This window comes from Centroberyx affinis, unplaced genomic scaffold (assembly GCF_046629955.1).
Source record: "Centroberyx affinis isolate AG114_WGS23_722 - 3 ecotype Tasmania unplaced genomic scaffold, CSIRO-AGI_Caff_v1 ptg002443l_1, whole genome shotgun sequence".
Classification (NCBI taxonomy): Eukaryota; Metazoa; Chordata; class Actinopteri; order Beryciformes; family Berycidae; genus Centroberyx; species Centroberyx affinis.
Window position 1 is genome coordinate 37,301 of NW_027280685.1, and position 25,738 is coordinate 63,038.

Below are 25,738 nucleotides of genomic sequence, written 5' to 3' on the forward strand. Positions count from 1 at the left end.
TCTACTACGTCAAACCAAACTCAAATGCAGGTAAGGAGTAATTAAAACTATACGCAAAAGAATATTTAATATGCTCAACTAATTAAATAAATGACACAATGTTAGGACAGCGATGATTACAAAAATGGTTCTGTGTGTGTGTGTGTTTGTGTGTGTGTGTGTGTGTGTGTGTGTGTGTGTGTGTAGGTATGCGGCCTCGGTGAAGGACGGCTCCCAGTACTTTGTGCTCCTCATCATCACAGATGGCGTCATCTCAGACATGGCCCAGACCAAGGAGTCCATCGTCAACGTAAGAGCTTCTAGCTGTCAGCAGACTGCTGACTCTGCACTCTGACCAAAAAGAGAATTACCTCACAGAGATCAATAGACCACCACCAAAGAAGAAATCACTGACCGCTGTCTGCTTTTACACGTGAAATTGGCAGCAGTGACACATGCAGATGTTTAGACAAGACAAACAATGACAGCAACGCAAACTAGGCCCACAATGTGACAAGAAAAGTTTTTTTTTTTTAAATAACTGGATGCAAATGAGCATGACGGCTGTGGCTTACATTTCTGGCCACTGTGTTGGAATTTCCCAAACGAGGCTATATGACTGATGTCTGTCAGCTTATAAAGATCTTGACAAACAAATTCATGTACAGAGGATTGTTGATCTTCCTGGTGTGTAACGTTACCTGAAGTAGCCTGAAATATCTTAGCTGCTAACTTTAACTCTGTTAGGCTAAACAAGCAATGTTACCTTATGTATCCAGACATATGATTATGGATTATTGGGCATAATGAAATGAATACAATAATGAAATACAAAATAGGCCTACATAAACAAATAATGTTAAACAAAACCGATGCTTGACCCAAGAACACACCCACTAAAACTAATAATAACTAACAATTAACTAATAACTAATAACTTTTGATAGAGCAAAGCGACCGTAAGAAACACTGGTGAACTTCAGTATATTGTGATTCACGATGAAGAACAATGACCAGATCCATTCAGTAAAGGGTTTTCCAGAAGTCACAGAACATACCTTTGTAAACTGAATTACCATTTCGATCATTTGACATTGAAATATATTTTTAGTCGGCTCCGCATATCCATCTTTCCTTGCAGTGCCAACAGAAAGTTGAAACTTATTCCCCATGCCTACAGTAAGAAATATGATGTGACTGACTGGGGAGCCTTTACTTCTTTTTCTTTTCTTTTTTTTTTCCAATGTTTGCTGTGCCGCTGTTGGTTTTGACAGCATGTTATTCGCCCTCCGTCCGTACTCTCCATCACTGTCAAGAAGTGGCGCGCTCCAGAGGGAAGCTGGAGCGCAGTGTAGAATACAAACAAAATGAACAGTGAACAGCGGCCATTTTGGTGAAGGCAATGATCCATCTAGTGGCTTTGGATGGAGAGGAGAGGAGAGGTGAATGGGAGATCAAGAGACGAGGTGGAGCAGACAAGAGGACAGAGGAGAGGAGGGCGGGAAGAGCAATATGTTGAAGGAGAGAAGGAGGTGGCAGAAGAAAAGGGAATGGAGTTGGCGGAGGTGAAGGAAGATGATAAAAGAAAGAGAGAAAAGAGTGGAGGAAGCAGTAGAGAGTGAGGGAGGACCTTTACCTAGGGGAGAAAAAATACACAAGATGTTTTGATAAGATCATCTATCGCTCTGCTGCCTGAGGTCAACACATCACTCAAATACACTGAACACACACACTCTCTTTTTCACACACACTTTCTCTCACGCACTCATTCCCACACACAAACACACACACAAACACACACACACAAACACATGTCATTTGTAAGCTGTCAGTGAAGTGCGAGTTCAGGCCATGTTGTTGATTCTCTCATCTCTAATATTATTCAGTGTGATGCCTCGACCCACGCAGCGCTCTGGGAGGTGCCGCTTAACACACACACACACACACACACACACACACACACACACGTGAACGCACACACATACACATTCACACACGTGAACGCACACACACGCACATGCACAGTCATATGCACACGACGCGATCTGAGAACACTTTGTTTACCACTGAAGAAGACAATAAAGGCTGTGTGTGCCATCCTAGTTTCCCAGGTCCTCAGTCTTTGCTTACATACACTAACAGTGTGTTTTTTTTTTAAATAGTTCACCCCAAGATTAAAATCCTGTCATTATCCACTGACTCCCAAGTCAGTCAAAACTCAATTGATGCTGATGCGACCACCAAACACACAGCGAGTTAGCTACTGCAATTCCATCTCAGGCTTCTACCAAACAGCTGATGTGAACACAGTCTGGTTGATTAGAGTTTTAAAAATGGCATCAAATTTCTGTAGACAATTCATGCAGCATAATCCAAGTGTTTTGTAGCCAAACAATTGCAATGAAAGTCCAAAAAGAAACCTATATTTACCTCATTATGTAACGTTATTCTAGGTAGAGGAAACGGTAACTTTTTTTTTCTTCTATATAAGGCAACTGAAACAAGTTAATTAGCTAATTCCCTAACCAGCTAATAGGTTTGGAGGTTTGGAGGTTTGGAGCGGTGCACACTAGCACAGAGAGCTTTCTATTGGCTGACGAGCTGTAAACAGAATCATCCCATTTCCTTGTTTACGTTTCCACATTACACAAGAAGTTACTGTGGGTGAACATGAACGCATTGGCGCACTCATGGTGGTAGAACAATCAAATGCACGTTCATTGCACTGTGCACTCTAGGCTACTGTTATCATATATACCATTGATATACCATATACATCCTTGGTGGTGATTCTTCTTATTCTCTAAGTTAAAGGGCCATAGAGGCAATTGGTAGCAAATCAGAATAGAAAGATTATTCAAAAACAGAAAGTGTTTGTCAATGAAAATTGTTTTTGAATTGATCAAATATTTGTTGAAACCCTCATACATAATGACAGATGTTTTTATTTTGGGGTGAACTGTTCCTGTAAAATGAAACAAAATAATCTTTATCTTTTTTCCTCCCTTACTGTCTTTTCTCCTCTCCTCACTCTAATCTCCACTCCTCTCCACCTTATTCCTCCTCTCCTCTCCTCTCCTCCTCTCCTCTCCTCTCCTCTCCTCTCCTCTCCTCTCCTCTCCCCTCCTCTCCTCTCCTCTCCTCTCCTCTCCTCTCCTCTCCTCTCCTCTCCTCTCTTCTCCTCTCCTCTCCTCTCCTCTCCTCCAGGCCTCCTGTCTGCCCATGTCCATCATCATTGTGGGGGTTGGGCCTGCAGAATTTGATGGTAAGACGACAGGAAATTGTAAATAATCTTAATGTAGAGGAATCTGCTGTTTCTGTCACATTAAAATCTGGTCTCTCATTGACTTAACGTGGGTTTTCTGGGAATTTGACAGTAGTAGAAAATACATATACATATAACATGTATGCACTCCACATATACACACCTACTGTGAACGCACACACACACACACACACACACACACAGAGGTTGTCATGGTTTACAGTGAACTGTTTTATTCTCCTCAGCCATGATTGAGTTGGACGGTGATGAAGTCAGAATCTCATCCAGAGGAAGATATGCTGAGAGGGACATTGTTCAGGTACACATTGCTCTCTCTCTCTCTCTCTCTCTCTCTCTCTCTCTCTCTCTCTTTTTCTCTCTCTCTCTCTCTCCCTTTTCTCTACTTTGTTTCAGTCTCTCTTGCCATTTCTCTCACGCTTTTTTAATCTTCCCTTCCCCACACCCAGAATGCAATCTTATGCAACCCTGTCATTTCTCTTGACTGTTGTTATCTAAAACTAAACCATTCCCAAGACTAGGAATGAGTTACACTAACTGGCCACATTGAGCCCCCTTTATCAAAATGTATTCAGATTTTTATGGGATATTATTGAGCGGTCCCTATCTGGTATAGAAATAGGCTATTTTCTATTCTCTATTATTAGACTTTTACTCTTGCACCCTTTACTTTTGATTGCTTTTTAATGTTGATGATCTAGGAATTTCAGCTTACTCATTTTAAGTAGCTCTGGATAAGAACATCAGCTGAATGACTAAAATGTAGTTGCGAATTTATCCATTGAAATGTATAGTAAGCGATACTTTTGCTTGCTGGTCTCCAAGGAATCCCAGGCTGCAAAATGAAAACGTTCAAGAAAGCTGTGATAGATTCCATCATAGCATCATTTCAAAATATATGATGGAAAATCCTCCATTTCTCCCTAACGTCAATACACTAGTGCCACATTAATTTTGAAATTTTAGTATACTTACCATAAATAAACAAGACCAATAGGGAGAAGATTGGCAGCCTCTACCATGCATCATTTTATGTTGTTTACCACCAGGTCGGGTTTCATGGGAAATCTGCCTGATCGCTTTCAGTTTCTGGAAATGGCAGATGGTGGAATGAGTGAAAAGCCTATGGAGAAATCACTTCAAACATGTTTATCCTTTTCAGTAAAGCCAAAGAGAAAACAAACATGGCTTGTGGGAACTGTGGTCTTCCTTTTGAGGAACAGTAGCACAAGCAAAACCGCTGGTGTGAGATAGATGCTGCCGATCGCCTCCACCATGGTCTCATTTGTTTACAGAAACTATATCATGGTATTACAGTGAATTTGACAATGAAGAGACTCTACCCATTTTGACATTACACAACTTTGCATATTATTTAGATGCAAGTGCAAGCAAGTTTTACGTCCAAGAACCTTGTCACTGTATTTCTAAAGAACAGTCTTGTCCCTGGCTGCTGGCCTCTGTCCATACAGACGGACAGCTGGCCACTGTGAATCTGCGCCAGACTCCCTCCAGACAGCAAGATGTGCACCCACCCACACACACACACACACACACACACACACACACACACACACACACACACACACAGATAATGGCATGCATCCAAGTACCTGCGAAGAGTCTGCCTGATGTTTCTCTCTCTGTCTCTGTCTGTTTCTGTCTCTTTCTCTGTGTCTCAATTCAATTCAATTCAATTCAATTCAATTCAATTCAATTCAATTCAATTCAATTCAATTCAATTCAATTCAATTCAATTCAACATGCTTTATTGGCATGAATGCCATAAGAACAATATTACCAAAGCGTCTCAGAACAATGAACTAAAAAACATACAATTCATCTATAACAGCAGAGCAAATAGTGAATACTCAACTCAACTCAACTTTATTTATATAGCACTTTACACACAACACAGTTGATCCAAAGTGCTTTATAACACACACAGAGGAAAATAAAAACAAAGAAGGAAACAAACACAATAAGAGAGGAGAAAAAAATCAGAGTGCCGATAAATAATAATGATAATAATAATAGTAAAGGTACATTACTAAATAACACAAAGTCAATTCAAGCAAGAGCAAATAATCTCTCTCTCTCTCTCTCTCTCTCTCTTTATTTATTTCTCTCTGATCGCAAAGCATTTAACATTGCCAAAGGCAAAGTACCTGCCTTGACATCACTGATTGAGGTGCGGCTAGAAGTGCAACACAGTTGAAGGTTTCAGCCCACAGAGAGCAGCGCAACAACGATTTTCCGTCCCCTAGAAGCAGATGTAGGACTTAATTAGAGTGATTAGTGCTGATTCGCTCTTTAAAGTGGAACTTAGCCACAGCAGATCAGCGTGTCTTTCAATTTGTATTAGATTCAAAACACAGACACTTGCTTTCTCTGTGCCAAGAGCTCATCTTTGGGCAATTTTTTCCAATAAATCTCCAAATTCTAGTATATGAAGTGGATCCCTCCTGACTGGAAAAGAAAAAGCCCTGGAGACTTGGCTAGCTCCCACGCTTTATATCATTGCACTCTTTGCCTCTTGCTGGTTACTGAAATCAATACAAGTTGGCAAGGACCTGACTCAGTTTTTAACTTCTGCCATTACACTGTTGGTTCTAAAAAATTCATACACATTACTTTAAGTTTCTCTTTTTTTCTTGTATCTAAAACAGATCCAACAAGCTAACAAAAGTGAATGCGGTTCCTTTCTTTCATCCGTTCTTCCATTGCCTCATTCATTCATCTATTTGTTTGTTTGTCTTGTTTGTTTGTTTTGCCTGGAGGGAATCAGGCCAGGAGTGATGAGTGTTACTTTTCATCCTTCCCTCATTAAGTAACATTAATTTAAGGTAGCGATGCAAAGACTCGGTGTGACGGTTGTTTGTTTGTGACACAAAGAAGTCGAGTTTTTATTCTCCGTGACCTTTATGCCGACATTGTCACATCTTCCCCACTCTCTCTCCCTCCCTCCCTCGGCCCATGTGGGCGAGAGCGGCGCGCTTGTTAGTTGGCTTTTTAACAAGCTGAAATAGTGCTCACTACACACACACACACACACACACACACACACACAGGCGCTCTATGCAGAACAGACCCAGAGATGATGTAAAGGCAAGTTTCAGTACTGGAACATTACTAGCTCTGCCTACAGACTCTCATTATCAGCAAGCTAATAACGCCTAGTGACATGGTGAGGTTTACATTTCGCAGCAAGGTTCGCTCAGCAGCAAATTGGCCTCTCATATGATCTTGTGATTGTAGGCGACAGCAGCTCATTAAGTTAATGAAACAGAGACTTTCTCCTCATCCGTCCTTGCTGAGACCGGCAGCATCGCCCGCTTCGGGGGGCTTGAACCTGTGAAGTTTTACGACACGATGTACACACCGTTTTATCAAATGTAGCTTCAGAAAAACACTCCGGAAGGTGGATTAGGAGCGAGAAGGTCTGGAGATATATAATAATGACAACAACAGCCAGTGCGTCCTGCTCACTCATTATAAGTTACTCCGGGTCAACAGTGTCTGCTAAATGCCTATTTTAGGGTGAGGTGACACTTCCTCAAAATGGTTGGTAGCTCATTTTATAGAGAAAATCTTTGCTGACTCTTTGCTGAGTTATAATGCATGGAACCAATAATGTTGCACTAACAAGGCTAGCTGTAAATAAGGAGGTGCAGTTAAATTTTGAGGACCTAAATACCTAGAAATCTCATGCATGATGTCAGTAAACTGCACACTCCTCATACCCAAATTTCTTCTTTTTTTGGCCAGTGGAGGTGGAAGTGGTGAAGAAAATCTGTTGAGTCCTTTTTCCCCGACTGCTGTTTAGTTTAGTAGCAAGTTTTGCATTTCTCTCTTAAGTTTCGATTCACCGCTTCTTGTTCGCTGAGAAGATTTCCCACCAGTGTCCATATGCAACACTAGAATTTCATTTGGGCAAATAGGCCAAATCTACAATGTCTCTTCTCTGTTGCGGCTCCACTTCGTGATTTTGGCTCATAAGACGGGTGTGTTTTTACATGAAAATCTCACCTAGTGCAGCTTTGAGCTTCTTTCACTGAAGTAGTGAGCGGAGCAACTTAAAAAAAACATTGGTGTTTATTAGGATCAGTCAAAATGGACATGGTGTTGGCAAGTGATCAATTGGATGAATTTGGATGAAGATTTGTGCTTTGAAATGTATCTTTTCTCTCTCTCTCTCTTCCTTCCCCCTTCTCCACCATTCCAACTTTCACTCACTCCTCTCCTCTTCATCTCCTTCTCTATCACCCTTCATCCCCCTCCCATCTCCTCTCTGCCCTCCATCTTGTCACCATCTCCCCTTTTTCTCTCCTCTCCCATCACCCCCCTCTTCCTTTTCTACTCTCTTCTCTCTCCCTGCCTGACCCGACCTCCCTCCATCCTCCTCATCTCCCCCTCTCTCTGCCTCCCCTCTCCTTTCCTCCCAATTCCGGCTTTCTCTCTCCTGCTCCTCCTCCTCTCTCTCCCTACCTAATCCTCCTTCCCTCCTCCCTCTCTCTCCCTTCCTCAACTTCTATTCCTCTCCCTTCTTCTTCTTAACCTCCCCCCATGTCACCTCCCTCCTGTCTCCCCCAGTTTGTCCCGTTCAGAGACTACATCGACAGGACGGGGAACCACATCCTGAGCATGGCCCGGCTGGCCAAAGACGTCCTGGCCGAGATCCCCGACCAGTTCCTCTCCTACATGAGGACCCGCGGGATCAAGCCGTCGCCGGCGCCGCCTCCCTACACGCCGCCGGGGCAACCCATCCAAACCCAGATCTGAGGAGCAGGGGGTAGCAGGGTTTTTGGGGAAAAGAGGGTTAGCCGCACTGACTTAATGCGCAAAATACTTCCATTTCTTTAAAGCCGCTCTCCTGGCCCTGTTCTGGCGGATCGCGGCGGTCGAGAAGAAGGCCGCTCTCTCTCTCTCGGCGCGTTCAGGAAGCGGGGGGCTGCGGACCAGGAGGGGGACACTTTTGAGGACGGGAAAAGCCAACGAGAGCCTGTTTACTTCCACTGTCAAGCGTTCCTACTTACTGTCTGGAATTTTTTGCCTGGGAATACTGGACAGATTTAGGCGGAGATGTCGGCGAGTCTTGAATTGGCCTGGGAATCTGGATCTGATCTGCCTGATCCACCGAGGGAAGGAGGGAAGGAAGGAAGGAAGGAAGGAAGGTTTTTCGGAAGCACTGTAAAGAGAATGTCTCCAGACGAACAAGGAATCACTTGATTATTGTAAATAACTGGACATATGTAACCTCTCTCTCTCTTGCTCTCTCTTGCTCTCTCTCTCTCTCTTTCTCTCTATCTCTCTCTCTCCAGCTCACTCAATGTTTACAGTAAATGGTAACAAGGATTTTTACTGTTGATACTTTTATATAAACATAGTTTCAGTATGAAGTTTGGCATATTCTCTCTCTCTCTCTCTCTCTCTCTCTCTCTCTCTCTCTCTCTCACTCTCTCTCTCTCCTGGCATGTGAGTCAGGTAGCAGCAGTGCAGGTCCTGGTAGCTCTACCGTACTGTACCGTACCGTGCCGTACCGTACCGTACTGTATTCTGGTGTTTGTATTACCTTTGCATGAGTGTAGCCTCAGTCAAGTGCATGCATAGTGGCCCTGCACTACCTCTTCTCCCATCTGCCTGTCTGTCTGTAGATCTGCCTGTCTGTCTGTCTGTCTGTCTGTCTGTCTGTGGGGGGTGAGTGTCTGTCTGCCTCTGTCTCCATTTGTCTGTCCGCTCTGTCTGCCTGTCTCTTTCCGTTCATCTGTTTAGACTGTCTGTCTATCTGCCCGTCTGTCTGCACTGCTCTCTCTCTCTCTGTCTGTTTGCCTGCTAAAGCTTTTCCTCCACTGTCTCTCTCTGTCACTCACTCACTCTCTCTCTCTCTCTCTTGTCTTTCGTGTGCCTCTGTCTCTCTCACTAGCTTGGTTTCCATCCAAGATGTATTGAGTTAGAAAAGCTATATGGAAATGCAAAATTTGATCAAATTTCGCCCCAAAAAAGTTTTTACACTTGCTCAAATGTTTCTTTTTTTAGATAACAAAATTATGGGATAAATATCTATGGATATGCGTAGCTTGGCATGATCGGCCCAACAAATGGTTCATGTACACCACGACTTCCCAGAAATGTCGCAATTGCTGTTAGCTGATGCATCAAAATATTGCAAAGTGAACGTCTTGGTTTTCATCTTCAGGTAAAAGCATTATATACATATAAGCATTTTATACATAATGTGAAATATGAAATATCTGAAGCCACTTTACCCGCTTCAACCCAGCTTATGGAAACGCACCTAATTCGGATTTTATTTTTTGCGTAATTTTGTGTAAAATTGGTTTGACTGTTGGATGGAAACATAGCTAGTGTCTCTCTCTCTCTCTGTCTCTCTCTCTCTCTCTCTCTCTTCCTCCAAACTGCCTTGGCAATAGGATGCCCACGTGCCCAGGGGTTTTGTCTCATTGTGTCGAACAACAACACATCCCTGCCCATGTTAAAAAACGACAGCAGCTGCTCTCAAACAAAAAACTGTTTGAGCCTAAAGAGCCCAGTGGTCAAAAACGCAGAGAAAAACACACTTTCCCTCTGTTGGCTTTTTGTTCCATTTTTTTAATTCCGGTGTGCATTTTCTTTTTAATTGCACCTAGCTTTGATCTAGCTTTTTTTTTATACATTTGATTTTGTGATGTTTTTATTTGTGCCGATCATGTGTAAAAGGAACATTTTATGCGGTTTGAATCTGTGTGGTTTGTGTCCGTCACAGACGATGTCTAATAAGTTTCCAGACTAACATCGAACGAACGTTGTAACTTACGTCTAACTGTCAAATGAAGGATGAAAGAGTTCTGTTTTTGTCATGAATGTGGAATGATTGTTCAATGTTGAAACAATGTTGCAGTGAAAGGGTGTTTCCGTGACGAGTGATGATGTCAAATGTGATTGAAGTTGCCATGTTGAAATGATGATGAATGACACGATTATTTCAGTGTTGAAATGACATTGAAATGGAAGAATGTTTAAACAATCTTTAAAAAATGTTGGGATGCAAGAACATTTCAACATTGGATGATGAATGAGTTGCATTTCAGCGCTAAAAAAAAGTATATTTTAGAGTTGCAATGATATTAAAGTATATTATGTTATATAATAGCATTGTAAAGTAATGTTGGAGCTGATTGTTGGAGTTTGAGAGTGGTTCAATGTCGAAATGGTTTTGCTCCAATTAAGCTTGTTGTGACCAGACCTAGTCTACACACTGCAAACATTTGTTTATACTGGACCAGATCCCATCAGCTACAGTTCATTTTTACACATGATGGAAAACTTGACAGTATCATAGAGATTACACAACAGATACTGTAATGGCCAGTGATCAAATACCTGTTGAATACATGAAGAGTTTATTTCCAAAATGTTATGAATTCATTTTTAGAGATAAAAATCATTACCTCAAATTCATCATTTAATATTTCTAAAATATTGAGGTTCCAGTCTGTACTAGTGATAATTTTGTCAACCAAGGACCTAAGTTAGCCACCCTCATTTCTTTCACAATGTTTTAATTTTATACTATCAATCATTTTGTATTGATAGGTGTCAGTTTTTAGTAGTGGAGATTTCATTTTGGAACAAAATTCTTCACAACTATGATCAGATTATCCACTGACCTGCTCTGATGTCTTACAAAATGGAGACTCTGTTGATGAAGTTATGTAATATTAAGCTAATTACATTTATACAATTAGAGATTTTTGACATCCTTGATATAACCGTCAGTATAATTGATCTCAATTATGCTGGTTGCTAATTAATGCTCCACAACTGACATACTGTAATTGAATTTTTCCATTCAATGATGTGTCTCTATATTCCTAGACATACAGTCAGTGTAGAAAACATTATGACTGCTTTATTAGTATTGAGTTTTTTTCATTTTTTGAAGAGGCTTTAGTCGATTAACTCCGTAATGGATCATAGTTTTCACCTGGATCCACCATGTTAGTCTATTTCAGTGAAAGACTTCCTAATGTTTTCTACACTCTGGCAGTCTGTTTCCAGCATGGAAGGGGAAGGTCTGCATGTGCCGCTAAGATGTATTTCATAAGCGAGTGCCAAATTTACACAGGGAAATGGATCAGAATTAGTTTAGTAAGACACTGTAGACTGTGTTCATCATAAAACTACAAATAACTCATATGGTAGATTGACCATAGCTGATTAATTGAAGCTCACATCTTCTACACAGTTTGTTTTGAATATCATACATTGCTGCCTTAGAAATAGGTCAAGCTTGATGGACACAACATCATGAACTGTACACACATTACATATTTACACACACACATTCCCAGTTCCTCACGTCTTTCCTCACAATCTCCACTCATGCATTGTCAGTGTGGCAGAGTGCTGTGAGACAGCCAGTACGAGTGTGTGTGTGTGTGTGTGTGTGTGTGTGTGTGTATGTATGTGTGTGTGTGTGTGGTTAGTAGGTGCAGTCTGACTGCTGCAGCCGCCCACTGCGCTCAGAGCTTAGCTGGACACATCATTAGGAGTGCTGGTCAAAATAAGGAGCTCATTACTGCCTAAACAGCCATAAAACACACACACACACACTCTCCAAACAGAGGCAGACATCCAGCACTGCGGGGGTTTGGAGTCGGGTTCATTACAGCTTACCTGTGATTTCATCAGCCCACACTGTTAGAAGGGTGGAGAAGTCATTTTTCGGGTGGGACCACCTGCTGGGTGTCAGGACATGAAGCCAGCTGGTCTGACCAGGCAACACAGCCTCATGAAATTTAGTGAAATGAGCACAAAACTCTGAAATGTACACTACCAGTCAAAAGTTTTGACACACCTTAATGAATGTACTATGTTTTTCATTCTCTTAAAGGCATTTTGATCTAAAGGCATATGCTTAAATGCTTGAAATTTGTTTCTTAGACAAATATAAATAGGGAAGTTTATTTCCACAGCCTCTGCCTTTCCATCAAGGCAAAGGGCGGCTGCTTTTAAAGAATCTAAAATATAAGATAGTTTTGATTTAACACTATTTTTGGTCACTGCATAATTCCATGTGTGTTATTTCATAGTTTTGATGTCTATACTATTATTCTAAAATGTGAAAAATAGTAAAAGTAAATAAAAACATGTGTGTTCAAACTTCTGACTGGTAATGTAGATTATGTAGATTTTTAGGCAGGTAAAAGAACTTTGGTTAAGGTTACAGTTTGGTTTTGGTTAAATTAGAAAAAACTAAAAATGAAAACTTCACTCACAGTAGAAAACGTATTGGCATGAGTTGGGAATTTAACCCATGTGTTGAGTTGAAGGTAAATCCACCCATCCACCACCCTGACCTCCACTCCCGTACTTTTCCTCGCACTTTTCCAACATCAAACTACTTCCAGTTTCTAGTCGTGTCTCCTCCACATAATCCCGCCATGGTAGGAAAATGCATTTCTCTCACTATTTGTGCATGGAGCACGTATTTGCAGTTCAATCGGGAGAGACTAGGTCGAATGCTAGAATTAAAACTTTGGCGTAGACTCCATGGACACACACACACACACACACACACACACACACACACAACTTTATCACCATAGACACAAGTCATTGCTGGCAGTTGCTTTGGGTTTACTCTCCTCTGGGTGGACAAACTTGTCTTAAAGTTTTATTGCTTTTCCCTCATAGTGCCACTGCTCTTGCCATCTTTGCCAAGTCCCATCAAGCTACTATGTATGTATGTGTGTGTGTGTGTGTGTGTGTGTGTGCGTGTGTGTGTGCGTGTGCATGTGTTTGATATAGGAATGCTTGTGTGTGTGTATGTGCCACTGAGGCACCTTTATGAGTGTTTTAACAGACCATGTGAGGTGTCGACACACATGAGATCTTTGTTTACTAAAGCTATCCAAATAATATATTGTATGCTCGTCATATCTTCTTAAAAACGTGCACTATGTTTGCATGTACAGTTTTACATGAGATGCACCAGTTCCTTTTGTTAAAAATTGCGTGTTTTGAAATATATAAATCTATATGAAAATTAACTGTACAAAATGGCCTTAAATCTTTCACTGATTTTCTTGGAATTGTGCGATGCCTTCTTCAGAATAACGAATTGTTTAAGGAATTTATCGTTATCTATTTTGTGTCAGTGTTTCTATTGCTTTCTAGTGTATTTTCTTTGCACAAGTTCATTTATAGAAAAAAACTATCTTGTACTTTTTTGAAACAGTGATTAATCAGAGAAAGCATGACTGAAGTACTGATTGTCTGGTAATCCATATAATAGATGACTATTTCTGTATCAAACTACCGATTTTTAAATAAATATTCTTATTAAACACAAACTTTGGTGGAGTGGAGTGGAGTTTGTTGGAGTTGGAGTGATTTTTTTTTTATATATTTGGAGAAACAGTCTTACATTTTCTCTTCTCGTCTTCCCTGTCCATTCCTTAGTGTTTGCATTTTCCCCTCTCTTGTTTGTTTCTGCCTCTCTTCTCCTCTCTCTCCATCCCTTATTAAGACTAATAACTGTTTTGTTTGTTCATTCTGACGTGCTAATTGTAGTACAAGAAAGTCTTCTCAGTTGTTGCAACTAAGCAAAACAAGAACACAGGACCAGTGGACAAATCAAGGAGTGGCAGGTTTGCCTAAAATCTGGACAAGGGTCTCTTCCAGCCATGAGTCGCTCACTGCCTTGAGTGCCCATGAGCCAGGCACCGAACGCTACCGCAAAACATGAAAAACATGTGACGCCTATCAATGCAATGTTCACAGTGTTGTCAGTGACAGTGTAACGGAAGCCAGGCTTGAAATGAGAGTTACTGTGGATATGAATCTTTTCTCGCTGCCTGCTGAGATGGAAACTTCACACACATTTACCTAAAATGTAATCGAGTGAGAATAATTTATTCTCTGAGACAAGTTTGTAATTTTTTAAAGAAGCAGTAAGTACGATTTTTACTGCCATATAGCGCAAAATTAATAATTACTAAATTACTTGTCTCTATTGTGAAAATGTGACTTTGATATGTCAATTACAGGCCACTGTAGGGAGGGGCGTTGTGCCAGAGAGAGGAGGAGATAAGTTCTATCAGTGTTGTTGAATTTCCCACTGGTCACCCATAAAGGTCAATAAAGGTAATAGATTACTAAATGCCCCTTTAATGCAGTGTGCATGATCCTAGACTACATCACCCAACATGGATGAAAAATTTGAAACCTATCAGTAGTTTTCAAACTTGGTTCAAAGTAAAAAAAAAAAAAAATGCATCCGTTGGACGTATGGGCTCGATGGTTTTATGAAACTGAAATGGTTCTCAAAATGATTTAAAGTTGTAAACTAATTTTTATGACATTTACTGTATCATTTATACACACCACAAGCCATTCACAATTCCATTTATTTTATACGACCAGAGGAAATTCAGCTGATGACCACAGTTTCCTTGTTTGTCTGCCAAGCAACATCACCCATCAGCAGCCAATCACATACTAGTATTGATTGTTCCACCAATCACTGCAACACGATCGACCTTACAATTAGTAACCAGCTAGCTCAACTGGACAGGTGCAGAGCGAGGTCACTGCTACCCAAGACAGCAGAAGGCTGCTTCACCTTTACAGACATCTGACTTGGCCTTTCTGGTGACAAACTTTTCTATGAAACTTCCCGGAGTTCGTTTCCAACTTAATAATTAGTTGATTGTCACTCCCACTCATGTTACCTTTTGACCACCATCATATGCCACCATATGAGCTGATGTTTACAATGTACGTGACTCACAGAGTAACATAAGTGTTTGCCTGCCTTATGATTACATAAAAGCTGCAATTAGCGTTGTGTATTGAAACTCCCACTCACTCTGCATCTCATTCTTGCTTTTATGACTTGATAAAACAACATGATAATCTGTTCATATGTTGATTTGTCACTATCGGGTCTTTCACTCTACCACCCTCTCTCTCTTTCTCTGATCAAGGATCTATCTTTCTTCGCAGCATGCAGTCTGTTCTCCCTCTGGCTCGTTAGGCCTTCCATACAGTGTGTGTTGAGTGTCATCCAGATATGGATTTGTTGCTAATCATCCCCTTGAAAAGCAACACAGCTGGTGTGAGCAAAGACATTTCAAAGTAATTAAAAGCCTAGGAACGGACTTGAATTGGTGAGAGGATGATTAAATTAAGTCAGGAGTTGTTAGAAGGGTATTTTTAAAACGAGGATTAGCCAATTGCTTACAACACGTTGCGAGAAGTTGGGAATGAACATGTTTACTGTAGTTTTACTGTAGTTTTACTTTACTTCTTGTCAGTGTTCTTCCAGAAACAACTGCAAGACAACTTTTCAGAAATCAGAAACCGGCTCCATATTCCAAGTGGGTACGTTTACATGCTTACAATACTCACATACTTACAACACTCTTGATTAAACAGATTCAAGTGAGAGGATCCAGGTTTACATGGATTTGTTTGAAAGCCAGCTCATGGTCATCGCAGTATCAGATGAAACATGTCAGTTTTTTGAAAGATGTTTTTGGTATTCTTTGTTGGGCACGCAGATACACACTAGCCATATTATTCTCAACGTTAGCTGCAAGAGATCTTTCCAGTGCAGCTACAATAGAGTTTGATAGCAGAAGATTTTTCAGCAATCTAAAACATCAACATCATGTTTTGGTGTCAGTCTCTCAGAATCAAAGAGCGAGGGCTTCTTTCTAGACTCACCATTTTTGCACCAACGTTCAACAATCATACAGGGAGAAATCCATCGTAGAGGAGGCAGAGAGAGCAATTTCTCCACTGACAGCAGCCTCAATAGACCAGAATGCAATGCAGCTACAAGACATGCTGCATTCTGAGTAAGGGGTGACTCTCATGTTCTTTCTCTCACTCTCTTGCTGTTTCTAGGCTTCGCTCTCTCCACCTACAGGTATAACCCACAGCTGAATGGAACAAGTCAGGCACGTTCTCTGGGGGTTGTCGAAAAGCATTCTGGGAAATGTAGGAAATCGTTAACTGAAGTAGAAGTAGATGGGGTAGGTTGAGGGAAATGACAACACAAAATAATTGCTAGTATGCATTCATTCGCAGATTGATGATATCTAACAGTGTAAGAGTTGAATTTCGTTTACGATCAGATTATTAATTGTGCTTGTGAACATTGATGTTCATATATAGCGGATATTTCAAAATGGATGGCTTGGTCCCAGGACATGCAACACTGTGCATGTGGCAGAGTGCCAGCTTTAAATAATTTGTTGAAAAAAAAAAAAAAGTCAAAATTAAAGTGAAAAAGTTTTTTGCTTCTAAAGTAAATACATTATGCTGACAGACCGCATTAATGATGACATGGATACACATAATCAAGAATGCAAGCAGTGTCCTGCAAAGGCACACAGCCACCACCTCCCATTCCAGACACACACACACACACACACACACACACACACACACACACAAACACACACACATACACAAACGAAAGAAGGCGCAATCAATCACCATCAAACCTCTTCTGTATATTAGATAGATGTCAGGTGTTAGCCCATCAATTTTCTATCCTCCCTTCATAAATGCACTCATAAATTTACAGTGGCAGACCAAATTGGCTGATGAATTTGCCCTATTACACATCCATATTTGCATACATCTGCAAAACAAATTCACTCAGTTGGTACAAATAGGTTCACATTTGGCCCTCTAAAACTCCAGCCTGGAATTGCAAATTGAAGTTTGAACATCTATGCTCAGGACAGGCCAGTGATGACCAAGAGATTCCATATCAGCAAAATTGAAATCATTGTAAATTATTTGTAAAGTCTCTCAATTTCAGACAAGGAGGAAGAGGGAGAGAAAGAAAGTAATACGGTATAATATATCCTATTTATTTTTTGTTTTTTAATGTCAAAATAGTTGCATATTGCATCTTTAAAATGGACCCAAATTGTTGTTGCTCAAGGAAATGAGGCTGAGAAAAGGAGAGTCGACTCATGTGTACAAGCTCCTAAAGAGGACAGAGCAACACCTCGGCTCTCAAGGTCAGAGAAGTCCCCTGTGTGTGTGTGTGTGTGTGTGTGTGTGTGTGTGTGTGGACACATATGCCTGAGGTTCACCTGGATTCAACCTGGATCCAGGAGAGTTGTGCTCTACATACATAGTTGGTTGCACTTGAGCAATAAATATCTCCAGTAGTTACATTTACCTCTTGGCTAAACAACAAATACTCACTACAGTTTCCTCAATACTACTCAATACTCAATACTCAATACTCAATACTAGAGATGCTCTGATCACTCGACCACCAATCTGTCATTTTCTCATAACTCTCTAGTCTGGATGCTAAGATTAAGATTTTTTTTGCCCATACCTTTGAACGTTAGAAACCAGTTAATGTTTTTCTACAAAAATACATACTTTAACTTCATTCAGATTTAATAAATACACAATTAAGTAAGTAAACCAGTTAGCCAATCACCAATATCCTAGTTACTGACACAGTGTTCCGCAGAATTTTTTGAGATTTTAAATCGGACTGCAAGAGTAGTTCTGAATCTATACTGTCATGAAGAAACAGATCTTTCATACAGGAGATTCAGATGAGCATCATCTTATGCATTTGTTTTATTTAATTTTAGTAGTAATGCAACTGTGCTTTGTGTCTGTGTTTTTTTGTGAGCGAAGGGGAGAGCTTGCTGCATGTCTCACGGTGCTATAAATAGCTCTTATTTTCCCAGAGTCCCTTGGGGCCAGGGGAGGATATGGATGGATTGATTGAGGGGGCGAAGAGAGGCAGAGTGAGGGAAAGGCGCTAATATCACTGTCAGTCAAACAGCTGATGAAACGGCAGGATGGAGAGCATGTCTTAACAAACTGGCCGTGACTAAACACTGCCAAAGTAAATACACACAACATACATGCATGCGCGCACACACACACACACACACACACACACACACACACAGGAGGAGGAGGAGTAGCTCTGCTCATTAACAGGAATAGAGCAGTAAATCAAGGCCACAAATTTAGAGCGAGCTAATTCTGGAGAAAAAGAGCAGCATGGTGGACAAATATAGCACCTGACCAGTAAAATGACAGGACACATAGAAACCCCAGTGTGTGTGTGTGTGTGTGTGTGTGTGTGTGTGTGTGTGCAAGTGAGGGAGTGAGTGAATCAGAAATTATTTGTACGTCAATTAGCTGTAATAGCAGTAATGCTGAGCGTGCTCTCTTGCAATATAGTGCATAAAAATGTGCTTGATATGCGTGAAATTATCAACACACACAAACACAAACACAAACACAACATGCAGCCGTACATAATTCTGCCAATCACATCTTACCATCCACGATTCCTTCATTCCTTAACTGTTTAAATAATTATTCGCCAAATGATTATGCGGTAATTAATTGATACAAAAGGTTGTGTGAGGGTTTGTCCTTTAAAAGACTTGATGTCTTAATGCTTGAGTAAGTCAGCCGCTCTAATGAACACTGTGGTTGGTATCTGTCAACCAGGGTCGTAATTATGTTCGCATGTCACTTCCTGACACAGTCCGTAGCTTAGCAACTCGCCACGGAGACAGCGCTAAAGTTGGAGTTCGTTTGAATATTCCCCAGAAAAAACCCCCCAAAAAAACGCTTCAGGTAGTTGTTGCGATGCTGGATCTTTCTCAACATGCAGACTTACATTCTCTAAACATAAAGGTTGCATAAAGACTGCGTTCTTTCTTTTCTATTATCAAGAAAATGAAAACCTCTCAAACTCACCAAATTCTTGCACTTCATCAAACTGTCAGAGGGCAAGTGTGTGTGTGTGTGTGTGTGTGTGTGTGTCTGAGATTTGAATATGTCCAGAAAGTGTGTTTTAGTTTTGTTTAGCTTTAGGGATGAGGCTGGCAATATCTATCTATCTATCTATCTATCTATCTATCTATCTATCTATCTATCTATCTATCTATCTATCTATCACACACGCACATACACACACACACACACACCCCTGTCAAAATGGCTATGATTTCCGATCCCTCCACCCACAATGCAGCAGCACCGTCAAACTTTTACAGACAACACAGTGGAAACAATGAAATGTGGGCAGGTTGCATAATTACCGCGTGCCATTAATAAAACAAAACATATGTAATGGCCCCTCCGCCCACTGAACTCCCACCATGCTTATATGAATAGAACATTTTCTCATGTACTGTAATTGTTTTTAAATGCTAAGTTGCTAAGTGACGGCACAGAGCCGGTGTGCTCAGGTTTATGTGCTCTGTGTCTGAGGTGCAGCAGTTTAATGGAGGATTTCTATTTTAAAATCTAAGTGAGCTTTAAATTATTGGTAAAAGCTGCAGTGCAAGCTAATGTGAACTGTCTGTAAAGATGGGTGGATTTGGTGAATTTTAAAATCTGTTAGATGACAGGGATTAAAGCAAAAAAAAATCTTCTGACTGAAAAGTTTTTTTCAGGCCAAGTCATATTCCCCATCTACAATTTGTAAAACAAGTTACAGAGGAGGCCCCCACATTAGCGAGTGTACACACTGTCTGGCTTTTTTTTTTTTTAGAAAAGGCGGGTTCCACACCGCCTTTTTAGAGCGGCCGCTTTTTTTCCGCCGTGCGGTCGCTTCCCATAGGTTTTCATGTAAAAAAGGCAGAGGCAGCTGAGAAAAAGGTGGACAGTGTGTACACGCCCTTAGCCCTCAACGCCTGCTAAACAAGTACAATTATGAGATTTCAGCACCAGCCCATTTACGGAGAACATACTGGCTGTAGCATTGTTGTCGGAGAAGCCAGGTCACAGGCCAAGTGCTATAGGGATGAGGGGAAATTAGTGTGCGCATGCAGGTGAAAACGGCGTTCGGGCTCATCTAATTGCAAACTGTCACGATTCTTAGCTGCTAGAAAAAGACGGATTAGGCATTCGAGAATATTATGGCCTAACGACAAATATAGGCTATAGGCTATATAGGCCTATGTATAATTACCGACATCCAAGTAGATTGTATGCCTATACAAATCAGCTGCCTATCACCTGGTAGCGCGATTCCTAAGTCCCGTAACACCCCCCTCCCCTCGCTTTTTTTCCCCCTTCGGATCCACACTGATCTCATACATGGCCTCTCTGGAATCCAATTGACGGAAATCCGTCGTAGCGACGGAGAACTTTAATCCCTGTAGATGTGTAAGTTCATGCAAATTCTTCCCAAGCTGTTGCAGTAAAATCAAGTTTTAAGCCACAGTGAAAACAAGAAAAAGACAGAAATAATGGACTAACTATTTGGCTTGCTATGGCAATATTGGTTCTCTGCCATCCATGCCAGTAATTGCTTATATGAATTGAGGTGAATTGGATTTAGAGAGCTTGAGAGCTTGAGAGCTTGAGAGAGAGAGAGAGAGAGAGAGAGAGAGAGAGAGAGAGAGAGAGAGAGAGAGAACCATGCTTCTTCATTATTCTGGAAACAACAGCAGTGGTAAGTGAGACTAAATGCCAAAACCTGCCGACTCATTGACTAATGGATTTGTTTGTGAGCACTCTGAGATAACACACACACACACACACACACACACACACACACACACACACACACACACACACACACAGGAAAACCTCACCTTTGTCTCAATTAGCAGGACAGAGCAGGACACTTGTTTTCCCCGGTTTGATATATTATGCATCACGGCTAAGCATTTATCTGTGGCTCTGATTGTGTGTGTGTGTGTGTGTGTGTGTGCATGTGTGTTTCCACCTAGGCTAGCCATACAATATGGGACAGGAGGCAGATACTATATGAGGTACCATGAGCCTCATTGCCTCGAAAGTTTTTTTTTGTGTGTGTGTGTGTGTGTGTGTTTCAGTATGTGTGAGAGAGAGAGTGAGTGAGAGAGAGCGAGAGAGTAATAGGGCCCTGGCCCAATAGTTGTTGTGGTGTAATCTCCAACCATACAGGAAGCTATCAGTGTGTGTGTGTGTGTTTATGTTTGTGTATCTTCATATACATGTGTGTCTCTGTGTACATCTGTGGCCGTAACATGGATGTGTATGTGTGTAGACACGTCAATGTGTGTGTGTGTGTGGGTGTGTGTGTGTGTGTGTGTGTGTGTGTACGAGGCTGATTGATTCACAGTGACAGGGTCTAGAGTGTTTGGGGTGGGGGGGTGGGGTGCAGAGAATCATCTGAAAGTGATGACATCATCACTGCTCACCGCTCTGCTGACTCCCCATACATACACATACACACACACACACACACACACAAGCACAAAGGCACAACATACACACACACAAAGACATGTAAACACACATACATAATCGCCCACACCTAAACACATAGGTGTGCACACACACACACACACACACACACACACTGGTGGATGTCTGTGGTTCCTTGTGGACTCAAAGGGGGACCAGTGCAGAAGTTGACATTGTGAAAGTGGATTAGTTGTAAATAAATGAGAGGGAACATTCAGCCTGGATAATTTATTCATGGTGCAAAATTCTAAGTGTAGTTGCTCTTAGTTGATCATCTCCATCAGTCTTCTAATGTGCATCATACAGTAAAAGCTGCAGTATTGATCAGCAGAAATAAGGATTAAAGCAATCAGTGAAGTGGTTTGTTGCTGCTTCCAGATCCCTTGGATGTTCATCCTCCTCTCTCTCTGCTGTTAACCATCAAATAAATGCAAAAAATGCCAAAAAGAAAAATGTTTCCTTCTGCTGTGGCGGTGAAGATAAACTGGGTGTTGAAACGTCTTGCAAGATTATTGCAGGCACATACGTCTGTCCACCTGCTCTCTTCCTCCTCCAGTTAAGTTAAAGTAGTGAATAAGTAGGAGAGGAGCTTCCTTCTTCTTATTTTAGAGTCTGGTAGAAAAAGATGTAATGCCAAATTTTGTTTTGGCTATTCTAAATGCCTGCTTTTTTCCGCTTTCATTTACAGTGGGAATCATATTTAATGCTTAATATTTAAAATATACCCCATTAGACATTTTGAAATGAAATTAAATATTGACAATGAACACGCAATGTTGTAACACAGCTACTGCTCAATAAACACTAGACATGTTTTGTAGAAAAAGCTGTTCTGAAGTTCTGTAAACTGTGATGAAGTTTGACAGACAGATAGACAGACAGGTGAAGTAGGAGTGAAGTGTCTCACTCCTGACTGACTGACCTGAATTTGTCACCTCTAGTTTCTAAGAGAAACAAGCGTATCGACCTCTGATCGCTCCCACACAGCAGAGTTCTTCCACTGAAACACTGGCCAGTATAAAACCCCTCCGGCCAGTATAATGTGTAATGAGGCGGCCTTTGCAGACCGCACCAGAACTTCCACTGCAGCGAGGTTAAAGGTTAAGGTTACAGAGCGAAGCCCAGAAACAAAGAAAAACAACCCTAACACATGGATACATTCAATTATTTTTTTTCCTTGAGTCAATTCCAGCTCTGTTCAGTTTGGTTTAGTATCCCGCCCAGTTCACATTATTCACTACTGTACAGTTCAGTTATGAACCCACCAGACCCCTCAGGTCTTCAGGTGCTGGTCTGCTTACTGTTCCCAGGGTCAGAACAAAGCATGGAGAAGCAGCTTTTCATTTATGTTATGATTATGTTTATGTTTATGTTTATGTTTCGTTTCCTTATGCTCCTCATGCCTGGAACAAACTTCCAGAAAATCTGAGGTCTGCATCCACTTTACAATCTTTTAAATCAGGGCTTAATGAAGTCTAGGGCAACACTCATCTGCACTGTAATATTTATGTATTTATATCTTTTTTATTTTCTTTTAAATGTGATTTTAATGCACTTTTCACTTTTCTAATCCTCTTGCACTGTCTTTTCTTTTATCTTTCTATTTCACTTTATTTGAACTGCACTAGTTTACTTTTTAGGTCTTTTATCTTGGGGGTCTCGTCTGTAGTTTTGCACTTTTTAATTGTAAATTTTTTACCTTTACTGTATTTTTTATTACTCTGTAAAGCACTTTGAACTGCCTCGGTGTATGAAATGTGCTATACAAATAAAGCTGCCTTGCCTTGCTTTGTCTTCAAACCTTGGGCTGCATGTGAGTCAGCATACAGCACACTTCAAAATATGTTTTTAAATCAAATTCTTATCTCAAAACTGAAAAAAGATCTGGCAGTGAGGTGATATGATTCTACCCAGGTCCAATGAAAATCAACTTTTTTCAACAACTTTCTGAACAACTTTCATTTCAGAAAGTTGAATTATCTTAGAACAAGAAGAGTGATCTGCCATATTTCAATATTTCGCCACTTCACTCAAGGAAATTCTTCAAATAAGTGAAACTGCACAGGAAAATTATTCAAATTGTCTCACCACAATGGCATTTTCACTTGATAAAAACTGGATTTTAAGCCTGAATACTATATTAAATTACTTGGACATTTATTGCAGTTGTGAAATTGTGTATTCTGTTGCTAAGTTACAAGTGCAACACTAAAGTGGGTTTACATTCTTGCTTCCTTGCATCTTGCAGCCCCAAGTCAGAAGAAAGAAAATGAGAAACGTCAGTGTCAAAAAAGTGTTTACCTGTATCAGCTATTAGGAATGTATATATGAGGTTATATACATTGGAATTACAGTAGTGCTATCCTAAAAAAACAAACAAGTAACACACATACACACACGCAAACAGTGTGCAGTGAAACAGATGATCAGAGAATGAAACTTACATGACTGTGCATCATATAAATCCCCACATATTTTTTATTTATTGATTTTGAAAGTGTCTGTAATCTGACTGGATTGCAACTGTAATGGTTTACAGTTTTTGTAATCAGATTCCTGCAGTCCTGTTAAATGTTTCCTGTGTTCCGAACCCGGTTTGTACACAGACTGCGTCAGGAAGGGAAACTGCAAATACTCTTTTTCTCTCCCTCCTCCTTCTCTTCCTCTGCTTCCCCTCCATCTTCTCTCTCATCCTAATTATGTTCTGCTCTCACAACTATGATGCAACAAGCAATTAAGGAGCAAACTCTGATTACATTTAAAAAACAAATCTCTCTCAGTGCCTTTCAGTGTTGTCGTGTTCTCACCTTTTGGCTCCAGGCAACAAACGGCACCTCTTTTTCTCGTGGCTCCAATTCCAATTAATTTCACAGAGCCTCTGACACATGCACAAATTAAAGCCTGGAAGAAATTGTAAGAAATGCAAAAAACTTGTGTTGGTATGTGTGTGTGTGTGTGTGTGTGTGTGCAAGAGAGAGAGAAAGCGAAAAAAAAAACAGTGAGAACAAGAAAGAGAAAGGACAAAGCAACAGTAAACAAGTCGACCCCCCGCAAATGATGCAGTCCTCCTCTGGGCCAATCAGTAACAAATGTGTCACTTTATTTTGACCTAATTGTAGCGCTCCCCTTTGGCCGATCAGTGTAATTTTGAAAATGTGGGAGTGCAGCGGTGAGATACATCATTCCCCCAAGTTTCATTAAAATCTGATCAATGGTGTCAGAGATATTGTGGGTGACACATGGACAAACGAACGAACAAACAAACAAACAAACGTGTATCGCCCCCTTAGGGCCAATCAGTGTAAATCTGAAAACACAGTGGTGAGATGCATAATTTCCTCAGGTTTCCTTAAAATCCAATCATTGGTGACTGAGGTATCACTTGCATGACACATAGACAAATGAACAAACAAATAAACAAATTAACAAACACATCAAGAGATGGATGAATCAGCAATGTTAGCATCACTTTTGGGCTAATCAGTGTAATTTTGGAAATGCCAGAAAGATACATCTGCACTTTGATCGTCCGACACAATGAAGGAGATGAGCTTGCACGTTTAATCGAAATCCAAAACCAACTTCACTCTTACTTACCATTTGTCGAGAGAGACAGAGAGAGAGAGAGAGAGAGAGAGAGAGAGAGAGAAAAAAAGGTATTCCAAAGTGATTCTCAGATTTTCCAGTGTGACATTAAATTAAACCTGAACACCCAGCGCTGCTTTGCGAAGCAGTCTGTCGCTCCCTCATGCATCCTCAAAGTGGCTGAATAGTGTAATCAACATTTTGTGTAATCATCCCAGTTTGATTTTATTAAAGTCTCTCCTGTGAGCTGGGCCTCACACTGTGGAGTGTAATTAGAATCCAGTAATGATATGGGTTAGATGGAAAGCAATCATTGTGCCACTTGTTTTTTTGTGTGTTTTTTTTCCAATTGGGCTTTCACTCACAAAGTTATGAAAAACCACTTGAAATTACTATGAGCAACAACGCTAATCAATAGGTTTTATTGTTATTATCGTTATGCATTGTGGAATGTCTGATTCTGCTAATCAAATTTGTCTGCCTGGGTTTCTTCTTTGTCTGACTTTTGTCTAGCTGTAATTTCATTTTTATTTGAAAGCATTTGGTGTTTGTTAGAGTTGAAAGTGCTTGATAATTAGAATGGAACAAAAAAAAAAAAAAAAACGTCTTCAAGGCCAAAGCTGCACAAAGCTG

At 40.7% G+C, this 25,738-nt stretch overlaps 1 protein-coding gene across 2 annotated transcripts in view; it reads left to right on the plus strand.

The window, feature by feature from the left end:
- LOC139656316 (copine-8) overlaps positions 1-25,738 on the plus strand; it is a 170,819-nt gene that overhangs the window by 32,866 nt on the left and 112,215 nt on the right. The window contains exons 11-14 of one of the 2 annotated variants that reach the window (XR_011696092.1): positions 187-289; positions 3,187-3,244; positions 3,490-3,563; positions 7,856-8,436. Coding sequence is in view for 1 of the 2 variants with exons in the window: in XM_071533854.1 (XP_071389955.1) it covers positions 187-289; positions 3,187-3,244; positions 3,490-3,563; positions 7,856-8,044 (424 nt within the window). In the remaining variant the exon portion in view is untranslated. Of the gene's footprint in view, positions 1-186; positions 290-3,186; positions 3,245-3,489; positions 3,564-7,855; positions 9,566-25,738 lie in introns of those variants that run through there. The other variant, XM_071533854.1, reaches the window with a different exon arrangement.